The sequence below is a fragment of the Entelurus aequoreus genome, linkage group LG03 (assembly GCF_033978785.1).
Source record: "Entelurus aequoreus isolate RoL-2023_Sb linkage group LG03, RoL_Eaeq_v1.1, whole genome shotgun sequence".
In the NCBI taxonomy this organism is placed as follows: domain Eukaryota; kingdom Metazoa; phylum Chordata; class Actinopteri; order Syngnathiformes; family Syngnathidae; genus Entelurus; species Entelurus aequoreus.
The window spans coordinates 52,128,667-52,152,592 of record NC_084733.1 but is presented as its reverse complement, the minus strand read 5'-3'; the positions used below and the strand labels follow the sequence as shown (position 1 = coordinate 52,152,592).

The following is a 23,926-nucleotide window of genomic DNA, read 5'->3' as shown; positions in this document are numbered from 1 at the left end:
CAAGGTTTGGATGGAATCACACCTGGGCTTGTCTTCAAGCAAGCAGCCCCTCCCCATGGCCTCAGCTGGTCCTGCAATTTGTGTTTGCAGCCGCACAGTTAGCAGCCATTAATCCCACAAGGTTAAATACCAGTAAAGAAGTGAACCCCATTGTAAATAAAGGTAAATACAGCAGAGACTGTATGTAAACCATCTCAAATTCCACCCACTCGATAGTTCTGATTGCGCTGTTTGCTGCAGCGGTGTTGCTCGGATTCAACAGTTTGTGATGAATCATTTCTCATGTGTCAGGCAGTTTGGAGGTAGCTGTGGCAACTGTACAGCAGCACCTCAAAAGAGAGCCAGCATTTCAGCAGGCACCTTTTTTCTGCTGTGCTATACATTCTGCTCACACGCTGGCCCCACTGGAGGAATCCATCTCATGCAGGCTTGACAACACAACCATTACCCTCTCACCTCCGGGGAGCAGAAAGTCTAGCCTCGGCTATACAAAACTGCACAAAATGAAATATAGAAATGGGACAAAAAATAGAAAGAGTAAGAAAACATTGTAGATCAGCCAGCAGCAAAAAACTAAAGAGGCATTAGGTCACAACATAACAGAGGCACAACACATCCAAGAAATCCTGTCTGTGTCGGACAACTTACGTGACTCGCATAGTGCTGATCTAATATTCCACCTCACATCTGATGCTGTTAGAATTGAGCATGGGCTCGCTTTCCGAAAGCAATCACTTACAACAAGAACATCGGTCCGGTCAGCTCTACACTCAGTGAACCTTTGAGCTGCACAGAATCTGCCCCGCCTATTGAGAAGCCATGATCGCTGCTGTCACTCACGCTGCAGCCAACCAAACAGCAATGTCCTCATTCATCAGCCTTCCTTTAATCGGCCTCTCTTCACCATGAAATATGTTAATGAAGCGTGGTAGCCGCCCATTTTCACTAAACTATACTATGGACAAATGTATTGGAATATCCACAGGAGATGAAAACGTGAGAAAATAAGTAGCTGTTCTCCTTTTACAAACTCTGACTAGACATTCTATATATTCTCTAATTTGGGAGTTTGTCTGCAGAAATTGTTGACGCGACTGTTGGCTGACCTCATATGTCAGTGTTCTTAGGTTTTCCACACCAAAATCTTCCATCCTTATGGACTCTGCTTTGTACACTAGGGTAGGGCCAGTTTAATGTAGGCATTATTTTCACAGACCGGCCTTCCACATGTGGCAGATAAATATAGCCAAAATATGTACACAAAAGAAATACTGTTTCTTTGCAATGAGATGGTAATCAGCCTTTGGCTACACTCTGGCACATTTTCATTTACATTCTAAATGTTCATTAATGTGCTTGGTCCCAATTAATAAAGATATAAATAAAATATCAATGGCGACTGCTTATCAGGAGGGGGGGGGGGGGGGGGGGGGGGTGACTATTTTTTTTTTCATAAAGAAATACAATCATGTGTGCTTACGGACTGTATCCCTGCAGACTGTATTGATCTATATTGATATATAATGTATATATTGTGTTTTTTATGTTGATTTTATAAATAAAAAATACTTATTTTTTTATTTTTTTTTATTTCTTGTGCGGCCTGGTACCAATCGGTCCGCGGACCGGTACCGGACCACGGCCCGGTGGTTGGGTACCACTGTTCTACAGTACTTTGACTTTTGTATGCAGTTCTAGTACTTGGAAATACGCACAGTACAAAAGGGCAAAACGCGCAGTGACAAAAGGACCAAACCATGTGTGCCTGCACGAGAACGAGGGCGGAATGACCCTGCTGACACAATAACGGGAAGATTCCTCCGGTACAATCATAGTCATTAGCAGACAACACTCACCTGGGCAGCAGCTGCAGGGCGGGGACTATAAAAAACACTTCCTCCGGATACTCCTCCAGGGTCACATTCCAGCAAACAGCTGTCCATGCCACCTCTTCAAGATCTATTTATTACCTTCCTGAATTTGTCTCTCTTGGGCAGGATTATTGTGAGCCTGCACACTAACAGAAACATACGATCATGTAAGTTGTGTAAAAATAATCAGACTAAGCAGCATATATTGCAAACTGAGCAGTCTCCTCATCCCTGTAGTCGCCCCAACTAAGAAATCCCATGAGCTTTATGGTAATAAACACATCGTCACAATCAGCAGGTGTTAATGGAACAGGAACATGGGAATAGATGCAGCAGTTATTTCCAGTCTTACTCCCTGCTGCGAGTTCCACCTGCTTTCATTACACCATGCTATGTCAATACACTAATCATATGCTCCGTCACAAGGCAATCAGTGCTTCACGTGCTAGTCAGCTGAACACAAGGCTCTAAATTCGTTAGCCCTCCCCCCCACAGGCACAATCATATGCACAGCAGCCAGTCAGTGTTTGACCCCTGTCTCTTCCTGTCTCCATGCAACTGTAGAGTCTGTCTAATTGGTCACTACTGACCCTGTGTCATCATGGCTTTTTTGCCCCCTTGCAAAATGACTATGAAAAAGTCAAACTTGAAAAAAAGTACATTCTTTACAAGACCTTTTTAAGAAAAAGTAGCAGCAAATAGGTGGTGCAATGCTAATATGTTTCAATTTAGAAAACACATAAATGAACCATGAATGCATTTATTCACTAGAGGTTGACTTGCAGTTATACTGTCAAATGAAAAACAATATCCATTGTTCTTTTCTCACTGCAGTGTAAGGGCTACAGCAGCCCAACTCTTGCTAATTGCATTCTAATTAAAAATTCATCTGCGAGTGAAATGTTGTAGGTGAATGTCAAACAAATGTCCAAGGAGCCAATTGCTGTTTGGTGATTCTGCTCCACCATTCTGGGCTCCCTGGGTTTGCCCACAAATCCCACAAAGGGTATCTTTTCAAAACAAAAAGGAATACTAATGAGATCAATCAAGTCTGAAACCTAAAGGAAACTAATTTCTTTGCATATTTCAGCCTTGTTCCGAGGCCCAAAGCACAGGGGACCTCTTGGCTTTTGTAAAGTTTGAATATTTTGTTTTCTGCCATTTAAATATGTAACTTATTAAAAAAGAAAAAAAAGTCATCATACATTTTAATACAAAAAATAATATTGCTGTGAAAGTTTAATAAAAGGGTGGCTTTAATAAGATTAGGAATGTCTAGGATTACCTACACCCCCATAACAAAAATGCAAAATCGTTCATTCCACCTAAATAACGTTAAGCATAGCTTTGAAAACTTCACTCAACACAAACGTTATAATGTTATTAAAGCTCACATTTATGCATTCACACACAGCACCAGCATTTTAGATAGTGATAGATGAACGATAAAAATATAATAAATCAAACTGCTGCTATAAACTACTTCAACCAAACCGAATTAGTTTTTAGGTGCATGTGAACGTACCAAGTGTGTGTGTGTGTGTGTGTGTGTGTGTGTATGTGTGTGTGTGTGTGTGTGTGTGTGTGTGTGTGTGTGTGTGTATATGACGGTGACGTTTGGTTTAGGGTTGGATAAGAATCTTGTGTTTAGAAAGCCTAGAATTTGGTGCTACACCTCCGGTGGGAGGAGTTTAATTTTAATCACGATGAAACAAAGACAAGGAGGAGCTGATGATGACGACAATATTTTGGTAGCCAGCAACAGCTGCAGAGCGTCAGGAAGCTTCAAATCAACCACAATGCATCTCTGACACTCTCTGTCTGCGGAATGTTGTTCAAAGCATCGTAACACTTCTGCGAGCCAACAAAAACATCAGATTCCTGGCAAAGGAATTATCTTTGGGCTGAAATGAGAGGTGGAACCTTTCCCTGTACTTCCATCCGCACCTCATCTAACCTACCAGGACCTGCTGCAGCGGGAAAAAAAACAGATCAACCTCACCCTCTTTTTTTCCCTTGTGGTTGGTCGTTGCTCTTGGTCGTTATCTGTTTGAGGTCATGTCCAAAGAAAACAGGACAATTTATAAATCATTATCGGGGATCAACCCTATTTTCTTCCTCTTATGACGGAAAAAGGGGGGCCGGGGGGGGATTGTGGAATTTCCGTTCAAATTAACATCCAATCCCAATCCTTTTGGAACGTACAGGATTTGGCAAGACAAATTCTACTAGAGAAAAAGCTAAGCCTCCTCTGTGATGTCCCACAGGCTACTTGTCACAGTCCCCTCACTGATTCCCTCTCCCTCCTGTGGTGCAGAGCTCCAATAGTCGCCATGCATCACCCTTAGCAGGCTTCCCTATTGCCAGCATTCATTATCAGAGCAGCACCCTCAGAGAGAAGAGACAGAGAGTGTATGCACCTGACCAGCGTGCCAGGGAATCTAACAGTGACTACCGAGGTACAATAGCGTGAGACAAGAAAATTACTTCGTCGCGCCTCGGTTTATAAAACGCCCCACATTTTCACCCAAATGTTGCCCCGGTTTCTGTGTCTGTTATTGTACGGCTAAATATTGTGTGTAACATTGTGTATAATTTTATGGAATCAAGTGCCCAAACAAAGATCCCTTCTTCTCCTTCATTTATTCATTTTATTTATAATTTATATGTATTTTGTATGTAAAACTATAAATATTTTCTATAAAATGTGTTTTGTCTAGAGATGTCTCGATCCCGATCATGGGATGAAATGAAGTAGAAGCTGGAACGAACACGTCGTCTCAGCGACGTTTTTTGGGGAATTTTCTTTTAACAATCATTATGAAAGACATGACGGTGGTATTTTTTTTTTAACGCATTCCAACTCGTAAATAAACGTCAATAAAAGTCTGCTCACAGTGGAGCCAATGGGAGCTCCTCTATTCCAACCATAAAACCCAATTAAAAAAAACATCCAAAAACCACTAACAATAGTCCATTTATAAGAGGTAAAGCAGACCAACTATGTACAGCGGCGCCATGATTACGAGCTTGTGTGCCACTGATGGCGGGAGCTGCCATGCAAGGCCCTAACCACGACCCATCAGGAGCAAGGGTGAAGTGTCTTGCTCAAGGACACAACGGACGTGACTAGGATGGCGGAAGCCGGGGATCGAACCAGCAACCATCAGGTTGCCGGCACAGTTGCTCTACCAACCGAGCCAGACTTGTCCGTTACTACATTACAGTACATACCTTCAGCATGTATATAAAACATTAATGGAAGTGTTTGGATGTTTTTTTAAGGGCTTTTAGGCAGAATAGAGCAGTTCTCACAGGCTCCATTGTAAGCGGACTTATTTAATATTTAGAATGCAATAAAAAAAAATGCCTTGTCATGTCTTTCATAATGATTGTGAACGATAGGCAAAATTCCCAAAAAAGTGTCGATCGGAGGCAATCAAAAATTTCAAGAAAAAAATATTATATTTTACAGGAAAATCATAGCCGCCACACCTTGAAAATACGTTGTTTTTTTTTTACATGAAAACAAATTAAAATGGTAGCCTCCAGAATAATTCAAAAGTCTGACGTTATTTTTGACTTTTATTGCTAAACTTAAATGTTTTCTTATGCTAACAATCATCCCAATTCCAAAAGGTTTTACCTCCCGTTCAAACATTTTTGTCTCCGTGCTTCCCCAGACACACAACACTTCCTCAGTCTCCGCCAATCCGCTTTCAGGCACGGACGGTGTGTTTGCAATCTTTGGTAAAATGAACATGAAATCAAAACCACACAAACATATAACATTATATACAGCCTATTATTTGCACACTATTGACTAATGATGCACCGAAAATTCAGCCGTCCAAAAAAATACTTTGATCGCCAAAAACAGTTTAAATATAGCAAAACTTTATACCAGCAATATAAAAATATATGTTATTACTATGTAATAATAACATAGATTTGTTTTCAAATGTTTGTATACATTTTTTGAGCCTTTTAAAAAAAATCATATCATCGTAGCAATGTATGCAAATTATATGATGATGCCATGATGACCACACCCACAACCACACCCCTAACCACGCCCTCACCGCCACATGTATCTTGGCAATCTCGAAGAATCCTTGCAGTATATGGTAGGTACTACAGTGATTAGATTGATATCTTTTATCATCTCAAAATAGTTGTTAGTCGTTTTTGTTATTGTTTACACATTCAGGAAGGCTTTGAAGGGCAAAACCCCAATGATTTAAATGAGAGCCAATTCTTTGCAATCGTTTGGTTATTATGCACTATTTACTTTATTGTGCTGTACAAATTCAAAATTTTATGAAATAAGATTTATACAAATGTTCACTCTAGTATCTTGTTAAAAACATCTTCAGTTCCATAATCTTATGTCAAAGTACCAGATCGGAAGCCCCAAAAAATTGGATCAGAATCATAGGCCATAAATGTTTAACAAGACGTCCCTTGTTTTTTCTTAATATTTTGGGGTGTCTGGAAGAGATTCTTATGGGATAATTGCTTTTGGAATTCATTACTAACAAAAACCGAGGTTCCAATGCACTTTAGGACAATCCATCCATCCATTTTCTACCGCTTGTCCCTTTTTCGGGTCGTGGGGGGTGTTGGAGCCTATCTCAGCTGCATTCGGGCAGAAGGCGGGGTACACCCTGGACAAGTCGCCACTTTAGGACAATACATAGTCCTAACTTAAGTCCCTACTCATATCAAATTATGTAATTATATTATCCATTCATGTGCACTGGTGCCTGTACACTGAAGGTTCATTTAATTTGGTGATGGAGCGTGTCCTTCTGAATGTCGCCGTTCAACCATGGCAACAACATGGAGTGGAATGGAACCGGTAACCCCACATCAAAGTTAACACCGTGATCTTCAAGGACGAGTCTGTGCAGTGCTTTTCATTCTCTCTCTCTCTCTCTCTCTCTCTCTCTCGCTCTCCCTCTCTCACACACACACGAACGCACACAGTACACCTGAGCTTTGGATGCATGTGTGGGTTCTCCCATCTTACATTTTCCTTCAACAACAGCTTAATATAATCAGTCAACATTTGGACATCAGCAGCCATTTGACAACATGTGGAGGAGCTGCTTACCTGATAAAGAAGGAGGTTGCTGTAGATGAGGACGACGTTTTGGCGATGGGGGCAGGGAGGCCCGATTGCATGGAGCCTCGGAGGTGACAGGGCATCAAGGTGCTGCTCTTGGTGGTGCTGGTGGTGGTTGTGCGCGTGAGCGGGCCCGCGGTGGTTGTGACATCTCTGTTGGCCTCGCCCATCAAGCTCTGGGCCTGTTGGCATACAGGCATTGAGAAAGGACCCCAATCTACACCACCTCCTTCTTTCCACTCCATTTACTCCCCCCATGTGCTGATCTGTGCTACAGATGGACGGACAGATGCTGCAGCCAGTGTTGCTTAGCCGGAGTCAACAGCCTCCACAGCAAGAATAGTACCATTCAATGATTGCTTGAGGTGCCTCTGGCCTGTAGTCTACTGTAATTAAGTGATAACCTACATTATACTTCTAATGAAAGCACATGTAATTAACTTCACTAAGCTCCTATATAGCTCCACCTGGCAATGTACTTACCAGGAACAGTTTGCACAGTTTTAGAGTAGGGGGTGTAAATAAATGACCAAACCATAGCACCACAGTCTAGCCCTCTGTACCTTTATCATTGGAATAATTAAACTCACCTTTAATCAGGAATTTAAATTAACTATTTCTTAAAGAGATCTGGGCTACTTAGTGTATTATATGTTAAGTTCACACTATAGCCATACATGTGGGACAGTCCATAGCCCTCCCTCCTAGTGTATCCTCCTGAAATCTGCATTGTACAAGGCTATTGTTTCCCAAGATTTTTAACTGACAAAAGATATAGACCAAAACAAATATCCGCTGGAAAGGACGCTGGTTCCCAGGATGATATACAGTATATCACTCTCAGTGTACTATTGAGAGATAGTTGTTTGGTTGTCTTTATGCACAGAATACTGGAAAAATATAAAACTTCAGGATGTTTTTCTTCCGCTATAACATATGCACGCTCGCATTTATGCTACTAATTTAGTTTAAGGAAAATTGACATTTCGGACATTCAAAGAGCACTGAAAAACAATAATGAACAAACAGCTGGACTTAAAATAAGTAAATATCAGACAATATCAAGACATGAACACTATGTATTTTATCGCAACACCTTTGAGTTGGGTGCAACATTTGGAAGCATATGTGTCTTATCTACACAATTCAAACCTTGTGCTCTACATTCTGGCCTTACTCCTCTGCCATTTGTCAACTCAAACTCACAGCTACTATTTATACAGTGAGCCCTACATGTGAATGTTATGTATCAGGATGTGAGGACATATTTACATTCTGATATTCACATAAGAGGCTCAGCTATTGCCCTGTCAAGTACTGATGCTGTTAGCTTTTGTATGCATATCCTACTGAGACACAAAGTGGACATTTGTTTTGCTCTTTTTCTTTCGTCAGAGCTCTGATATACAAAACACAAATCAGTGGCAATTGCTCTATGAGTGCAAGAGAAGCTCTGAGTCCTTGGGCAGAACAAAAGAGCAGGGACTGAACCACACAGATTACAGTCAAAACATGTCCATGCGCTAAATTTCTCAAATAGTTCGCCTCTAAGTAAGCATCCAACAACTCATGGAAACACCTTAATCCGATCGTGTTCTGTTTTTGAAAAGTCGGACTAACACACCTAGATTACGCGGTTGAAAGCCAGATTTTTCGAGTGGATGTGTGCGGCCCGAGGGGACACTTCGTATCGCGCAATATGCGTCTCAATATGCGGGATATAACCCGGAAGCAAATATCATTCAATAAAAACATAGCATTAATTGTAATGTAGAGGAGACTGTTTATTTGCTTGGAGAATGAATGGAGAATCTAAACTTAATTCGAACTCCTGAAAGAAATATGAATGAGATGGAAGAGAAGCAGATATATTTACTACAAGGCAAACAATAAAGCAGTGAATGTTCACCATGCGCTGCACATTCCTAACTTTTGAGCATTTAGATATCTAGTTTTTATATCTCATAGCTTCATCACTGAGGTGTTGGTGAAGCTGCAGAATGTAAGCTTGCAATTGCAGGAAGGAAAAGGCAAATGAGCCATCAACAGCTCTCCACGCAAATACCAGAACAAAATGCTGGTAAGAAGCTGGGCCCGTGCCAGAGAAATAGGTCCATTACACTTTGGCACGAAAAGAGCGCAACACTTCACATGCCGCCACACAGGAAGCAGAAATGCAAGGCCCATCGAATGTTTCACAGATTGAGCCTATTAGATATGAGTTTTAAAAATCATCAGGCCAAAATTTCTGGAGCACACAGGGACAGCTGGTTACAAGTTGAGTGCATCAGAGTGCCTATTAGAGGATATTCCCCTTGGTGGTGAGAATGAGGACTTAAGCCCTTCAGCCAAGCTGCTCACTGCAGCCTTGGACCCAGACTGGCTCCAGTTTGTGAATGAGAAGTACAATCTATCCCCACGTCACGTAATTAGGCTGTGTCAGTGCAGCCTTTTGCACCAGGAGTCAGTAATGAGCTGGCCTTCCACCCTTTAACCCCCGGCTCTGTCTGATCTTTTTTTTTTGGTCACAGAAAACAAGGACAGCGATCGATGGGGAGCGAGGAGCGAAAGCTGGGGAGATTTGGACATAATGGAAAAGGAAAGGTGTGCAAAAGGGTGGCAGCAAGGAAGCCAAGTAACAGAAAATACTTCTTGGAGTAAAGCGTGAAGCAAGCAGGGTTGGCTGGCGTGGCTGCAGTCTCTTGTGACCTTCGATCTCACTGGTTAACAGGCGATCACTGGCCAAGTGAAAGAGGTCTAGTTAATCTGGCCGGTCACGCTACATTGCTCTGTGGGGCTAATGGAAACGAATGGAGGTGAGACTCTCAAACACAGATGAGAAATGTGGTGGAAAAGTAAAGTAAAACTGCTCAAGTGACACTAAATCTTCCAACTAAAAAGAGGGTAATTGCAGTTTATCTGCTTGTCAGGACTGTAAAGGGAATCCTTCTTGTTCTGTTATCTTTAGTTCGTGCCCCACTGCCATACAAGCCCAGCTGTATCACAACATAGCAGCAGCCAGAATCATCCTCTGGGCTTCAAATAGGTGGCAGTGGCACCGAGCGAGCCGTGAGCCAATAACAAAATGAGTCACAAGCACTTAATCTTTGTAAATGAGCAGTAACAGTTTTTTTATGATACGAAGAATAACTTGGTAAACTGTTTTTTTCTCTTCATTGCATGAGGTTTTTAGGCGATTGTGATCCTGCTGGCTTAAAAATTGTATTACTGGGCTTCTATTCAAGGCAGCCAACTTTTTAGGAGTCCACCAATTCAAGAGGCACCCAGATAGTTAAAATGCCAAAGACCAAATCAATTATACCAGACATAAGGAGAATTGGGAATAGCAATGGATCCAAAGAGGTCTCAGTGTTGGAGTGCTCCCTGCGACCCTAGCTTACACACACACACACACACACACACACACACACACACACACACACACACACACACACACACACACACACACACATATACACACACACACACACACACACACACAAACACACACACACTTTTGTGTAATACCCACAGTCAGTCGGCCTTTGCGTCTTTGTCTGCACAACACTGCATGCCCTCCTCACAAAAGAAGCCAAGTGGGAATTGCGAATTATAGCTTTTGCCTTTGGTGCAAGCAGTGGACCACTGTGGCTTTTTGTCATTCTGAAGGATCTGGTTTTAATGAACGAGAGACACAAGGGGAACGTCGTGCTTGTGTTTGGGACCTCCATGAAACCCCTACATCCTAACCTTCAAGAGTCTTTTCACATACTACGTATGTGAAAGACACAACATGAACCATTTAGCATGAGGGAAACAATATAGCCATGTCCTTCAATGTACACACATGTGATTACAAGATTTATTTAAAAAATCTGACAATCAACGTTCTGACTAAATTATGCTGTACATCGATTAGATTGGTCTATCCCCACACAATTGGTTGATCATTAGACCAGGAAGTATGAATCTTAAAGTCAACAAAACACTGCTCGGTTTGTGTTTGAAAGAAAAATAGGTTTAAAAAAGTGATCCTCGCTCATCAACGTGATACAGCAGAAGGGTCTCTTGACACATCAAAGATCTGCTTCTTTAGTTTGAGTGCAGACTCAGTCACTACGTTTCCATGCACTAAATTAGTCTGATTTCTCAAATAGTTTATTTTTTTGTATTTTCCCACCTACATGTAAAGTCCCAGTGCACTCTCTCTTATGTGAATATTAGTCATACGCCATTGCACCTTACACTGGGGGCGCTTATTTTCTTTTTGATTGATTGATTGATTGAAACTTTTATTAGTAGATTGCACAGTGAAGTACATATTCCGTACAATTGACCACTAAATGGTAACACCCGAATAAGTTTTTCAACTTGTTTAAGTCGGGGTCCACTTAAATTGATTCATGATACAGATATATACTATCAAATATATACTAACATCATAATACAGTCATCACACAAGATAATCATCAGAGTATATAAATTGAATTATTTACATTATTTACAATCCAGGGTGTGGGATATGGAGGGGGGGGGTAGGTTTGGTTGGTATCAACACTTCAGTCATCAACAATCAACATCAACAATTGCATCATCAGAGAAATGGACATTGAAACAGTGTAGGACTGACTTGGTAGGATATGTACAGCAAGTAGTGGACATAGAGAGAGAGATCAGAAAGTATAAGAAAAAGTGTCTACATTTGATTATTTACAATCCGAAGAGGTATTATGTGGAAGGGAGGGTGTTAGTTTAGGGTTGTACTTGCCTGGAGGTGTTCTTTTAGTGCGGTTTTGAAGGAGGATAGAGATGCCCTTTCTTTTACACCTGTTGGGAGTGCATTCCATATTGATGTGGCATAGAAAGAGAATGAGTTAAGACCTTTGTTAGTTCGGAATCTGGGTTTAATGTGGTTAGTGGAGCTCCCTCTGTTGATGTAGTTATGGCGGTCATTTACGTTAAGGAAGTAGTTTGACATGTACTTCGGTATCAGGGAGGTGTAGCGGATTTTATAGACTAGGCTCAGTGCAAGTTGTTTTACTCTGTCCTCCACCCTGAGCCAGTCCACTTTGGAGAAGTGGGTAGGAGTGAGGTGGGATCTGGGGTGGAGGTCTAGAAGTAATCTGACTAGCTTGTTCTGGGATGTTTGGAGTCTACATTTGAGGGATTTGGAGGTGCTAGGGTACTAGGAGGTGCATGCGTAATCGAAAAAGGGTTGAACGAGAGTTCCCGCTAGAATCTTCATGGTGCTTTTGTTGACCAGAGAGGAGATTCTGTAGAGAAATCTTGTTCGTTGGTTGACCTTTTTGATTACTTTGTTTGCCATTTTATCACAGGAAAGATTAGCCTCTAGAATGGAACCTAGGTAGGTGACCTCATCTTTCCTGGTGATAACAATGTCACCCACTTTTATAGTGAAGTCATTGACTTTCTTAAGGTTGATGTGGGACCCAAATAGGATGGATACCGTTTTACCCAAGTGTATGGATAGCTTGTTGTCAGCGAGCCACTGAGGATTTTCTCCACCTGTGACTTGTCCTTGCCGGATACCAGCAGGGCCGAGTCATCCGCAAACAAAAACAATTCACAGTCACATGCTGATGACATGTAATTTATGTATATTAGGAACAGTAAAGGCCCTAATATACTGCCTTGGGGGACTCCACAGCTTACTGAGGGGGGGGGGGGGGGGGGGGGGGGGGGGCACACGGTGCCGTTCACCTCTACCACCTGTTTCCTCCCCTCCAAATAAGATTGCATCCAGCTTGATGAGGTTTTATCAAATCCGATTGCTCTGAGCTTATCTAACAGTATAACGTGGTTAACGGTGTCAAAGGCCTTCTGAAGGTCCAGCATGACCATGCCGCAGTATTTGCCCACGTCCACCTCAGGTTTGATGTGGTCGGTCAGATAGAGAAGGCATGTGTCAGTGGAGTGGTTAGTTCTGAAGCCGGATTGGAATTTGTACATGAGTTTATTAGTGGCAAGGTAACTATCGACCTGTTCATAAACTATTTTTTCCATTACTTTCGAAATGGAACTGAGAATAGAAACAGGTCGATAGTTGCCAGGTGTCAATTTGATCCCTTTTTTAAAGAGGGGAGTTACTCTTGCTATCTTAAAATCTTTTGGTACTTGGCCTTGAGAAATTGAGAGGTTTATTATGTGCGTGATGATAGAGGCAATGGTGGAATCTGGAGGGGATATTGTCAAGGCCGGTGGCCTTTTTTGGGTGGAGCGCACTCAATTTTTTAAGCACCTCGTCAGCTGAGACCATTTCTAATTTGAAATTGTTGTTGGATACTCCTAGCTTTCTGTAGAAGGCTTTAATGTGTTCTACACCAAAGCGACCAGAGTGGTGGGACAGCTTGTTGACTAGAGTTGTGGCTATGCTGGTGAAAAAGGTGTTAAGTCTGCTATAAGTATTAATTAATTTCCATTCCGGTTAAACTATGACGTCACCCTAGGCATTCCAGATCCTTACAACTTGTTTTAAGTGATGTCCGCTGTAATATTGGCACAGATTACAAATATTACGTCTTTAATAGCTATGCTGAAGTTAATTAGCAGACAGCATCAAGAAATGATCTTGGATTGTGCAACAAACATGACGCTACTACCAAGAATGTACCGGAGCGGATGCAGGTCAGAAGCAAAGAAAGACAAACAAAATATTTTTTTCGAAGGAAATTTCAGACGGAGATTATGGAAACAAATCTTTTGAATGTCTCGGATTTCATTTAAAAGGCTCTGTGGATTGATAGATGGAGTTTTAAATCGAAGGAAAAGACCGTTTGTGCCCCAAATGATACTGTTCCAGAGGAAGTTTGCTATTGTTCTGGACTATCTAGCCAGTTGTGTGGAATACAGTTATTGTCAATCAGTTCGGAGTGCACAAATGTAGTGTGCAATGTGTATGCTTTATAATTTGCCTTTAATATACCTGCTTCATTCTCTTTCATCTCATTCGTATTTTGTTCGGGAGTCCGAATTAAGCATTTCCTTAGCTACCTTCTCAAATAGATATTTTCAAAATGTTCTGTTGTTTTAATTTCTGAAGCAAATAAACAGTCTCCTTTTCACGAAAATTGTTGTTGTTTTTATTCAATGGTATCTGCTTCAGAGTTACACCCCGCGCTTTGGGACTGCCGCATGAGCGACACAAAGAGTCCTCTGTGGCCGTACACACCTCCTCGAGAGAGCTGGTTTTCAATCACACAATTCAGGTGTGTTAGTCCAACTTTTCAAAAACCGAACACAATCGGACTAAGGTGTTTCAATGGATTTTAGGAGGCTTATTTAGAGCCAAACCATTTGAGGAATCGGACTAATTTAGTGCATGGACACAACTGACTGTTTCTTATACATTCACAAAGGTAATGCTTTACATTTACTGAAGTATCTTTTTGGATGAATTGCAATTGGCAGAGTAGTTTTAATGCAACATACTTCTTGAGTATTTTAGTGAAGAAGAAACACTACTCTTACATTGAGTTTCATTCCGATTGCTACCTTTATTTATATATCATTATTATGTTTTGTCATAAAATATTGATTACTGCTCGCAAAGACGTATCCGTTTGGTTCAATAGAGAGACTTCTTCAAGCGAGCACAGTCAAATGACTCTGTTTACCAATCCAACGTAAGTATAAGTGATGTTTGACTCCATTTCACCAATCAAACAGAGCCTGGCAGTCATATGACCTGACTCAAATTACACACTGTAAATTAGTACATGCCATCAGATAAGGCAGCATAATTCTTCAATGTTTACTTATAAACTAGGAAAAACATGTATATCATGTGCTGGAGCTGTTGTTTTATTTTTTTATGTGGTGTTCTTGTCATGTATTATTGCCTTAATATTGTACGTTTGTATATATGTTAAAGCATTTTTGAAATTTTAGACCCAGTGTCAGAATAAATGTTCACATTTCAACCAACAAGAATTCCACTTCTCTGGAGAGAAAACATGTTAGAAGTTTTTATGTTTTAACTGCACACATGCTAACATTAGCCTTGTTATAATGTCATAAGTGACTGCAAAATGTGCATATTTTGTAGTACATGTGTAGTAGACTCTCTCTCTCTCTCTCTCTCTCTCTCTCTCTCTCTCTCTCTCTCTCTCTCTCTCTCTCTCTCTCTCTCTCTCTCTCTATCTATCTATCTATCTATCTATCTACAGTATCTCTCTATCGCTCTCTCTCACCAACTATGGTTGTAGTGCAAGTACAATTTAAAAAATAGCTTCTAAATAAATCAGAAGTTACTTATCAGTTACTCAGTACTAAAGTAGTAGTTTTACTGAATACTTACTTACTTACGATTACTCAAGTCAATTGTTTTACTATTATTTAAGTCATATTACCCTAAAATAACGATACTCTTTCTTGAGTAACATTTTTGGCTACTTTACCCTATTCAGTACATTCATTTCTTCCAGATTATTTTTGACGGACATAAAAAGATTTGGTAATGCCGGTTAAGAAGGCTCAATGTTTATGTGGAGACGCTTATTTTTTATACATTTTACTTTGAAATTGCCACTTCCTGGTTTTTCTTGTGCTCCAATGGGTAGTTTTTGAGCAGTGCAGAAGTCATTGTCGATTTGACTTTCCTAATGTTTTAAGATATACTTTATGTTTCAAGCAATAATGGCTTCTCCTAAGTGTGTCTGATGTGTTATTAATGTTTTCATATCATTACAATCAGAATGATAGCTGTGTTTGGTTCGTGAATGGCATCTAACAGCTAAACGAATTAGCTATTATGGCTAACCTACACACTTGGATTTAAGACTACAGTTTACAACTTATAATGTATGCAAATACATTTGCTGACATTGTTTGTATTAATATCAAGATGCAGATACTTTGGTTATTCCATTAGCTGGCAGAATAGTAAGATATTGTAGGCCTACTCCACAATATGTGACTGTACAGGACATATAAAATAAAATAAAAAAAATTGTAATCACATGTTTTTAATCGCTTAAGAACCCTACAATTCGGAAATCTATTTTTTGACACTCCTAGAGAATAATATCCCTTATGCTGCGTCCGTTATAATGTCCATGACCAATTAAACCAATGACCCGATTATGTCTTATCCCTCACCCAGCCCCCTCATGGTACTGCCGTTCTGTGGGAAAGACAGAGTTATGATGATGCTGTGGTGAAATGGAAATGGCCTTGAGGAGGACGCTGGTAGCATTGTGTTGCCATGACCTCTGACCTAAAAACACAGCGACTCCTTGACTACTGAGGAATGGAAGGCCAACCCAGGGCTTCATCTTTCAAATTCTTAGTATCCAAGAGTCACCTAAGTTATGTTATGATCCTATCAGAAGCAAATGTTACTTATAATACAATACTTTAAGGTTAATTATCTTTTTTTGTCCCTACACATGATCTCATGGTCTCAATGTACTGTAAATACAGTACATTGTTTTGTGTTGTCTGTCGCCCAGGAATTAAAGCCTTGTTTACTGCCAAAGCATTTTAAAATATAAAAGGTTCTAGAGAGGCGGGCATTAGGACCATGCTCACACTCAGCAGAATGCGTGTGGTTTAATATGTCTCCTTGGGCACACTATTAAAGTGCATATTGTTTTTCATTGTTCATTTTCATGTTGGCAGTCTTACAATAAAGACCTGAGAGAAACAACGCTGTGTTTCTTGCATTTGCCACATTGGAAACCCCTGACGTTTGCCCAGGGCCGGCCAGTGGCATAGGCCGTATAGGCAAATGCTAAGGGCGCCGTCCATCAGGGGGCGCCACGCCAGTGCCACAAATGTTGGAGAAAAAAAAAAAAAAAAAAAAAGTTGGTACTATTATTTCTAAATACAAAAAATAATCCCACGTTAATTAAAATGCAAAGTAAAGCCTATTTAATAGAAATATTATTTGTTACAACATTACGCCCCCCCTCCCCCCGCACGGTGCACCCCCTCCCTTCCCGTATCATGACTTTTTTTGGACGTCACCACATCAAAAAATCAATAACAAGATGTCAAAACGGCCAAAACTGTCAGGTGCCCAGGGAAGCGAAAAGAAGAGGAGGAGAAACGAGAAAAAGACAGAGGTAACAGGTATGTAACGTTAGCCTACATTAAATTATTTGTCTGTTACAGAATGTGATAGTAACCTGGCTTTTTAGCATTAAGCTAATGTTACATGATTCGGCAATTGCTAATCAATAAATAGCTAGTTCTGTTTTAACGTCGGGTTAATATTGTGGAGGGGGCTAAATTGTTATGGAAAATAATAATGTAACGTTAGGTAATTACAGTACTCCCACCTTACATTCCTCAGGGACATTTGTATTAGATCTTTTAAGCAGGTGTTTTTTGTTTACATTGTTATTGCCTTCTGGTTAGCTAATGTTTGCCCTGCAGGTAATAGTCACTTTTCCACCCCTTTATATATTATGTATACCGTAATTCCCGGACTATAAGCCGCTACTTTTTCCCCTCGTTCTGGTCCCTGCGGCTTATACAACGGTGCGGCTTATTTACGGCCTGTTCTTCTCCGACACCGACGAAGGGGATTTCGGTGGTTTTAGTACGCAGGAGGAAGACGATGACACAATGATTAAAGACTGACTTTTCATATACCGGTAGGCTGGTTATTTTGATAACGTACAGGCGAGCACTTTGTATTACTTTGCACCGTTGTATTATTTGTATTCTGCACGAATGCTGTTCGCCATGTCAAAGATGTGAAAGTTTGATTGAATGATTGAAAGATTTATTGTTAATGAATGGGACGCTTTGCGTTCCCAAACAGTCATCTCTGTCCCGACAATCCCCTCTGTGGTAGCAGGAACCCCTATATACTACGGTAATTACACATCAAAACCCTGCGGCTTATAGTCGGGTGCGGCTTATATATGGAGCAATCTGTATTTTCCCCTAAATTTAGCTGGTGCGGCTTATAGCCAGGTGCGGCTTATAGTCCGGAAATTACGGTAGTTGTAAGCCTAGTTGTTAAAGTGCACATCATTAATGTTAATAAAGCAATATCACATGAGAGGGAATGCTGTTTTTTAATTTGAGCACTGCTGTGATTCGGTTAAAGATAATCATAACATAACATTCTCATATAATATGTTAATTTGCTTTCTTTAAGTAAAAAAAAAGGTCAAAGACAAAGCTATTCGGTTTCTTGTGAGTATATACACTTCACTGCCGATGTGGGGGGGCGCCACCTAAAATCTTGCCTAGAGCGCCAGATTGGTTAGGGCCAGGCCTGCGTTTGCCATGTCAAAGGTCACAGAGGCTTGGTCAGCCCGTCAGCAGCGTCACTTGTCGGCCATCTCTGAGTTCACTACGGACATTCAGCATGTGGCCGGTAAGGCCAACTCTGTGGCTGACTGTCTCTCACACGTACTCGTGCAGCTCGGTTTAGATTTTTCGGGATTGGCCGCTGACCAGCCCGACGACCCCGACATCCGCACGCTCAAAACTGAGGGTACGGCGCTCGTGCTCGAGGAGGTGGTGGTTCAGGATGGCAATCCCGCCCTCCTCTGCGATGTTTCCACTGGCCGCCCTTGGCCTGTTGTCCCGGTAGACTGGCGCCGCCGGGTTTTGACGCAATACACTCCCTGTCGCACCCTGGCGTTCTGGCTTCCGTCAAGTTGGTTGGTGCCAAGTTTGTTTGGCCTGTCCTTAGGAAGGATGTTAGGCAGTGGGCAGCCGCATGCGTGGCATGTCAGCGCGCCAAGGTCCACCAGCACACTAAGGCGGCCCTCGAACCATTTCCGATTCCGGTCAGGCGGTTCCACCACGTGCACGTGGACTTAGTTGGCCCCCTCCCTCCGTCGCAGGGTTATACTCACTTGCTCACGATGGTAGATCGTACCACCAGATGGCCAGAAGCGGTTCCTCTTTCCTCCACTGCCTCTGTAGACGTTGCACGTGCGTTTCTGTCGAGCTGGGTCGCGCGTTTTGGATGCTGTCTGATATCACCTCGGACAGGGGATCCCAGTTTGTGTCGGAGCTTTGGTCAGCGTTGGCGCAGTCCTTGGGTGTGCAGGTGCACTGTACTACAGCCTACCATCCCCAAGCTAACGTCTAATGTTAACGGTTTCACCGGTCGCTTAAGGCGGCTTTGCGTGCCTTAATCGCTGATAGCAATTGGGTTGACCGTTTACCTTGGGTTATGCTCGGGTTGCGCTGAGCCCCTAAAGAGGATCTCGCAGCGGCCCCCGCTGAATTGGTGTTCGGGCAGCCATTTCGCGTTCCGGGGGAATTTTTACCTGAGGGTTGCACCCCGCGACCTTTTCCATTTTTGTCGAGGGGGTCCTTGGCTCCTGGCCCGGTCCATCACTGTTTCCCTAAGTTGTTTGTGCCGTCGGAGCTCAAGTCTGCCCGTTTTGTCTTTGTTCGTCACGACGCCCGCCGTTCACCCATCCAACCCCCTTACGATGGCCCATTCAGGGCGCAGGGAATGCGTTTCTCTGGACAGGCTTAAAACGGCACATTGTGTTGCGGGTGAAGAACTACTGCCGGGCCAAGTCCCCCGCCGAGGTCGCCCCCCAAAATCTGTTCGGGTTGAATGTCCTTCACCTCCACCGGGCCCTGATATCTGTTCTGCCCCACAAGGCACACCCGCTCCTCCGCGGGATGGACATTGTAGTCGTTACGGCAGGCGAGTGAAGCCCCCTGAGAGGTTTTCGTTTTCCCCATAACTTGCTGTCTGGGTGTTCGGGGGGGGGGGGGCTGTGTGGCGGGCACTAGGACCATGCTCACACTCAGCAGAATGGGTGTGGTTTTATATGTCTCCTTGGGCACACTATTTTAAAGTGCATATTGTTTTTCATTGTTCATTCTCATGTTGGCAGTCTTACAATAAAGACCTGAGAGAAACAACGCTGTGTTTCTTTGTTTCTTGCATTTGCCACACTAGTAGCTTAAAAATTATGAAAGGAAGTGAAATACTTCAAAAGTTTTAAAAAAGTACATACCGGTTTAGGTTGAGGGATGAAGTTGTTGACCCTCGAGATGCTCCACATGCCTTCCAGGTACTGCTGGGCTTGGATGGTGACAGAGCTCAAGGATCCAGTGATCTGCCCTCCTGCCACTGTCACCTGGACGCTGGTCTTCGGACCTGATGAAGCCGAGGGGTACTGGGACCAGCATGAGCCCCTGTGCTGCTCCTCCAAGGGTAGGAGTGAGTGTGCTTGGCCTTTGGATAGTTGTTTGGCATTGATGCCGGACGGTGCCGCAGCAAATCTTGTGGGCTGCGGTAAAAAGGAAGAGGCTGGCAGGGCCGGCATGTCTGGGCCGAGAGTGGGAGCATGGAGAGTCTGCAGCGCCTCCTGCCTCAGTTTGTGGAGAGGTGTGAAGCACACCTGGCAGCAGCTGACAGCGCCTTCCTTGCTCCCGGATGTGTGGAGCTGCTCGAATAAGAACGTTGCATATCCCGTGTCCTGCGGGACAAATGAAACACACATGAAAAGGTCCCTGTAACTCTTTGCACAAAATGTCCACACACAAACATGTTCATGTTTTCTGGTAGCGGCAGTGGCTTGTTAGCGGTTTGCTCACATGTTTGTTCAGACTGAGACGCCCTGTCTACATGCAAGCACATTGTTGATCAGACATGTGTTCATTGCGGTGTGTATTCTGCGGAGCCGACAAAACAAGCCGAACCATATGAGACAGCTCCAGAAGAAGGCTCTGGTAGATTAGTAGAAGATCCAACAGAGACAATCCTCATTAAAATTCTGGGGAAATCTATCTGTATTTATTTTGGCAGCTTTATGAAGAGAATTGCTCTTTTGGAGATGGTGTCCAGTGAAGTTTAGTCCTTTCTCCTAATTGCCAGAAGAGTTCCCTCGGGTGTTCCTCTCTGCTGGACAGGAACGCTGAAGAAAAGCAACAGCTGAAGCGACTCTGGCACCCAAAGCTATACAATTTACATATGATAAGTGTCTCAGCGTGAAAACAGATGATATGCCAGCAAATGTGAAAATAACTATCTCCTGCAGGAAGCTGGAGGCACACCAAGCTGTCAGCCAACTATTCAAATTCTACTAGAACATTCATTTTGGGGCAAATAAACACACAAACACATAGGCAGGCATATATTTGAGTCTCATAAGAGGCATAAAGGGGCTGTGGCCCAGTGGAGTCATGGTCTAAGACGGGAGCCCACAGCCCAAACATAAATGTTTATGAGGCCTTTGCTTTGTGGACCCTCAGAGGTGATCAGGAGGAGTAAGGAGGAAACAATAATCCACTGCTCTAATGTAGTGCCACTTAATACATCAAGCTCCGTAGACACGTAATACATCGCACCCAAAAGGCACTAAAAAGAGCAGCTGAGGGAATCTCAGCCTCCTTCTAATAAAACACTTGCAGTTTAAATAAACAATATGTAGCCTTACAGTGTAGCCTGACATATTAGGACAACCTCTGTCTTAAAGCGTTATTAATGCAGGCAGTCAAGCATTGTACTGTGACTGGGTTGCCTGCTGGCTGATGATTTACTGTGCTGGCTACCTGCTTTCAGCTTTAGCAGGTGGGGGCAGATTCCAAGCACAACTCAGAAACCGGACATACAAACCCCATTAATCCAAACTGCAAACGACAAACAGAGCTTGTGGCCAGCTGGGTGACAGACTGAGTGTAATATGGAATCAAGAGACGGAGTATATCTCACTGGGTTGGATCAGAGTAGGTTGCTGTCTTTATTAACACTGTCAGCCACTGTGGTGAGTTTCAAACCAATCCAATCCACTTTATTTATATAGCACATTTAAACAACAAAAATGTTTCCAAAGTGCTGCACAAAGATATTAAAACAATATTAAAAACAATATTCAAATATTATCCTTAGCTCCACCAATGACTGAATAAAAACAAAAAATAAATAAATACAAAACCAATATAAAAACAATATAAAAATAAATATGATTAAAAACAATTTTAAAGTGTAAAACCAATTAAAACAGTAAATAGAAATCAAAATGTATAAAAAACACAGAGGACAACAGAGGACAGAGGACCACACAACTCACGTAGTGTTAAAAGCCAAAGAATAAAAGTGGGTCTTAAGACAAGACTTTGTGGAACTTGAGGGAAATTGTTGGATAAAACTAAGGAAAAGAGCACATACTGCCCTTTGGCTTGATGTACATTGCCTTTCCCGGGCAGGAAATTGAAGGCGAGTCAAAACCAGTTAACTCCTTCTATCCATCCACTCTCACCCTTTTACCCTTCGGCAACCCCTTACCCACCTCGGGGCACCGGTAGATGGAATATATCAATTCCACTGCCGCTCTCCATGCATTGTTAAGTGTTGATTTAGGGGAGCTAATAAAAAGACACACAAAGCTCAGCCCATCTGCTATTCAGTTAGGTTTCGGGAGGTTAGAGAGCAGGCTGTTCCTGTAAAACAGTCTGCAAGCTTTATGCCCAGCAGAGTGAACGCAGGGTCACGGCCACAAGGCTTGTGGGGATGATGGCGCTGATGATGGCAAATGATCAGGGAATTAAAAAATGAAGGACACACTGTGATCACACAATCTTTGCTTTTGAGACAACAAACATAAGTGATAACAAGTGATGTATGATTGACAGGTGCAAGTGAGCATAAAGAGCATCACAGAGAAGCACGTTTCCACAAGCCATGTGTTCAAAGCATTGCTGCTGGTGAGGAGGTTCTACCTCAGGGATCTGACTCCCCAGCCATTGTTCTGTGCAAGTGGGAGATGGTTTCGGTTTTCAAGCAAAGCTCAAGTGAAGCATGGGGTGAGGATAAGAGAACAGACTGAGGAAGAGTGGAGGGAGGAGGTATGCCCGGGTTGTGGCCCTTTTGCCTGGAGGCTTGTGGGTGGTTTTGTTGGTTTACTGCCTGTCAGCGCTGATCTTTATTAAACTCTGGGGAAAAACGTAGTCAGATGCCGTGGCCTTATTATGGAAAGGAGGTCGGTCAGCTGCAGAGCAGGGAGAAGCAGACCTTCTTATGTGGAAAAAGCCCCTCCGCTGCCCTTAAAGACATAAGTTTGTCCCTGTCCTCACACTATCCATGATGAAAAACACCGCAGACCATCTAAGTGAATGTGTCTCTGGGTTGATGGAGAGTGTCATCACATGCAGTGCATGCCCACAGGCTGATGGAAACAACCTCAACCTTGGCCAATTGTGGATGATAGGACAGGGAGAGAGATGGCAAAAATCACACAAAAGCTCTTTTTCAAACTAGAAATCACAACATTTACTCTACCAAACTCTGCACCTTTTCTTTATCTAGACAAAGAAGAGCTCTGTCGATTCATTTTGCATAAAGCGCTCAACGATGCTCTGATGTGGAGTTGACTTAAATCACAAGAAGGTCACAACGATTTGAAATGCATGAGGTGCCTCGCTTGCCGAAAGGCACGCTTCACTGAAAAAATATTCCAGTTGAGCCCATTTCCTGTGCAGAGAACGACCCTGCTGCCCACGGTGGCAGAAAAAGAAATGAAGAAAAATTGGACCAATGTGCATCTATGATGACAACAAAAATGGAAGTGAGATAGTGCCGCCTAAAGATACTTCTGCAATTGTGCTTGTGTGATTTATTTTGTGAGTCCACAGCGCACTTTGGACAGACTAAATCTACATTTCTCATGGCAAAAAAGTCTTCCCTCCTCCTTAATGCTGCAGTATATTAATTTAACTAACAGTCTAACCATCATTCATTCTTCCCTCACATTTTACTGTCAAAGTGTGAACTGGGTTCCCCTAAACACAGCAGAATAATTTGGGGTATAAGTCACCTTTAACAGTAATAGTAAATAGAATCTGGTCTGAGCACAAAACTTCTCAAAATAATGTATGTCACAGAAAAACATTTTTTAGGGGGACTAGGAGGCCCTAACCGTATTAGAGTCTCTGAACCCCTGCTTTATACCATAGATTACCAGGCAGTTCTTAC

At 42.4% G+C, this 23,926-nt stretch overlaps 1 protein-coding gene across 4 annotated transcripts in view; it reads right to left on the bottom strand.

The window, feature by feature from the left end:
- The window catches only part of kif26ab (kinesin family member 26Ab), a 175,475-nt gene that overhangs the window by 63,287 nt on the left and 88,262 nt on the right, over positions 1-23,926 (bottom strand). For 2 of the 4 annotated variants that reach the window (XM_062042121.1, XM_062042122.1), the window contains exons 3-4: positions 19,968-20,432; positions 6,988-7,181 (exon numbers count right to left, since the gene is read on the bottom strand). In XM_062042121.1, the coding sequence (XP_061898105.1) occupies positions 6,988-7,181; positions 19,968-20,432 (659 nt within the window). Of the gene's footprint in view, positions 1-648; positions 775-6,987; positions 7,182-19,967; positions 20,433-23,926 lie in introns of those variants that run through there. The other 2 variants (XM_062042125.1, XM_062042126.1) reach the window with 2 other exon arrangements.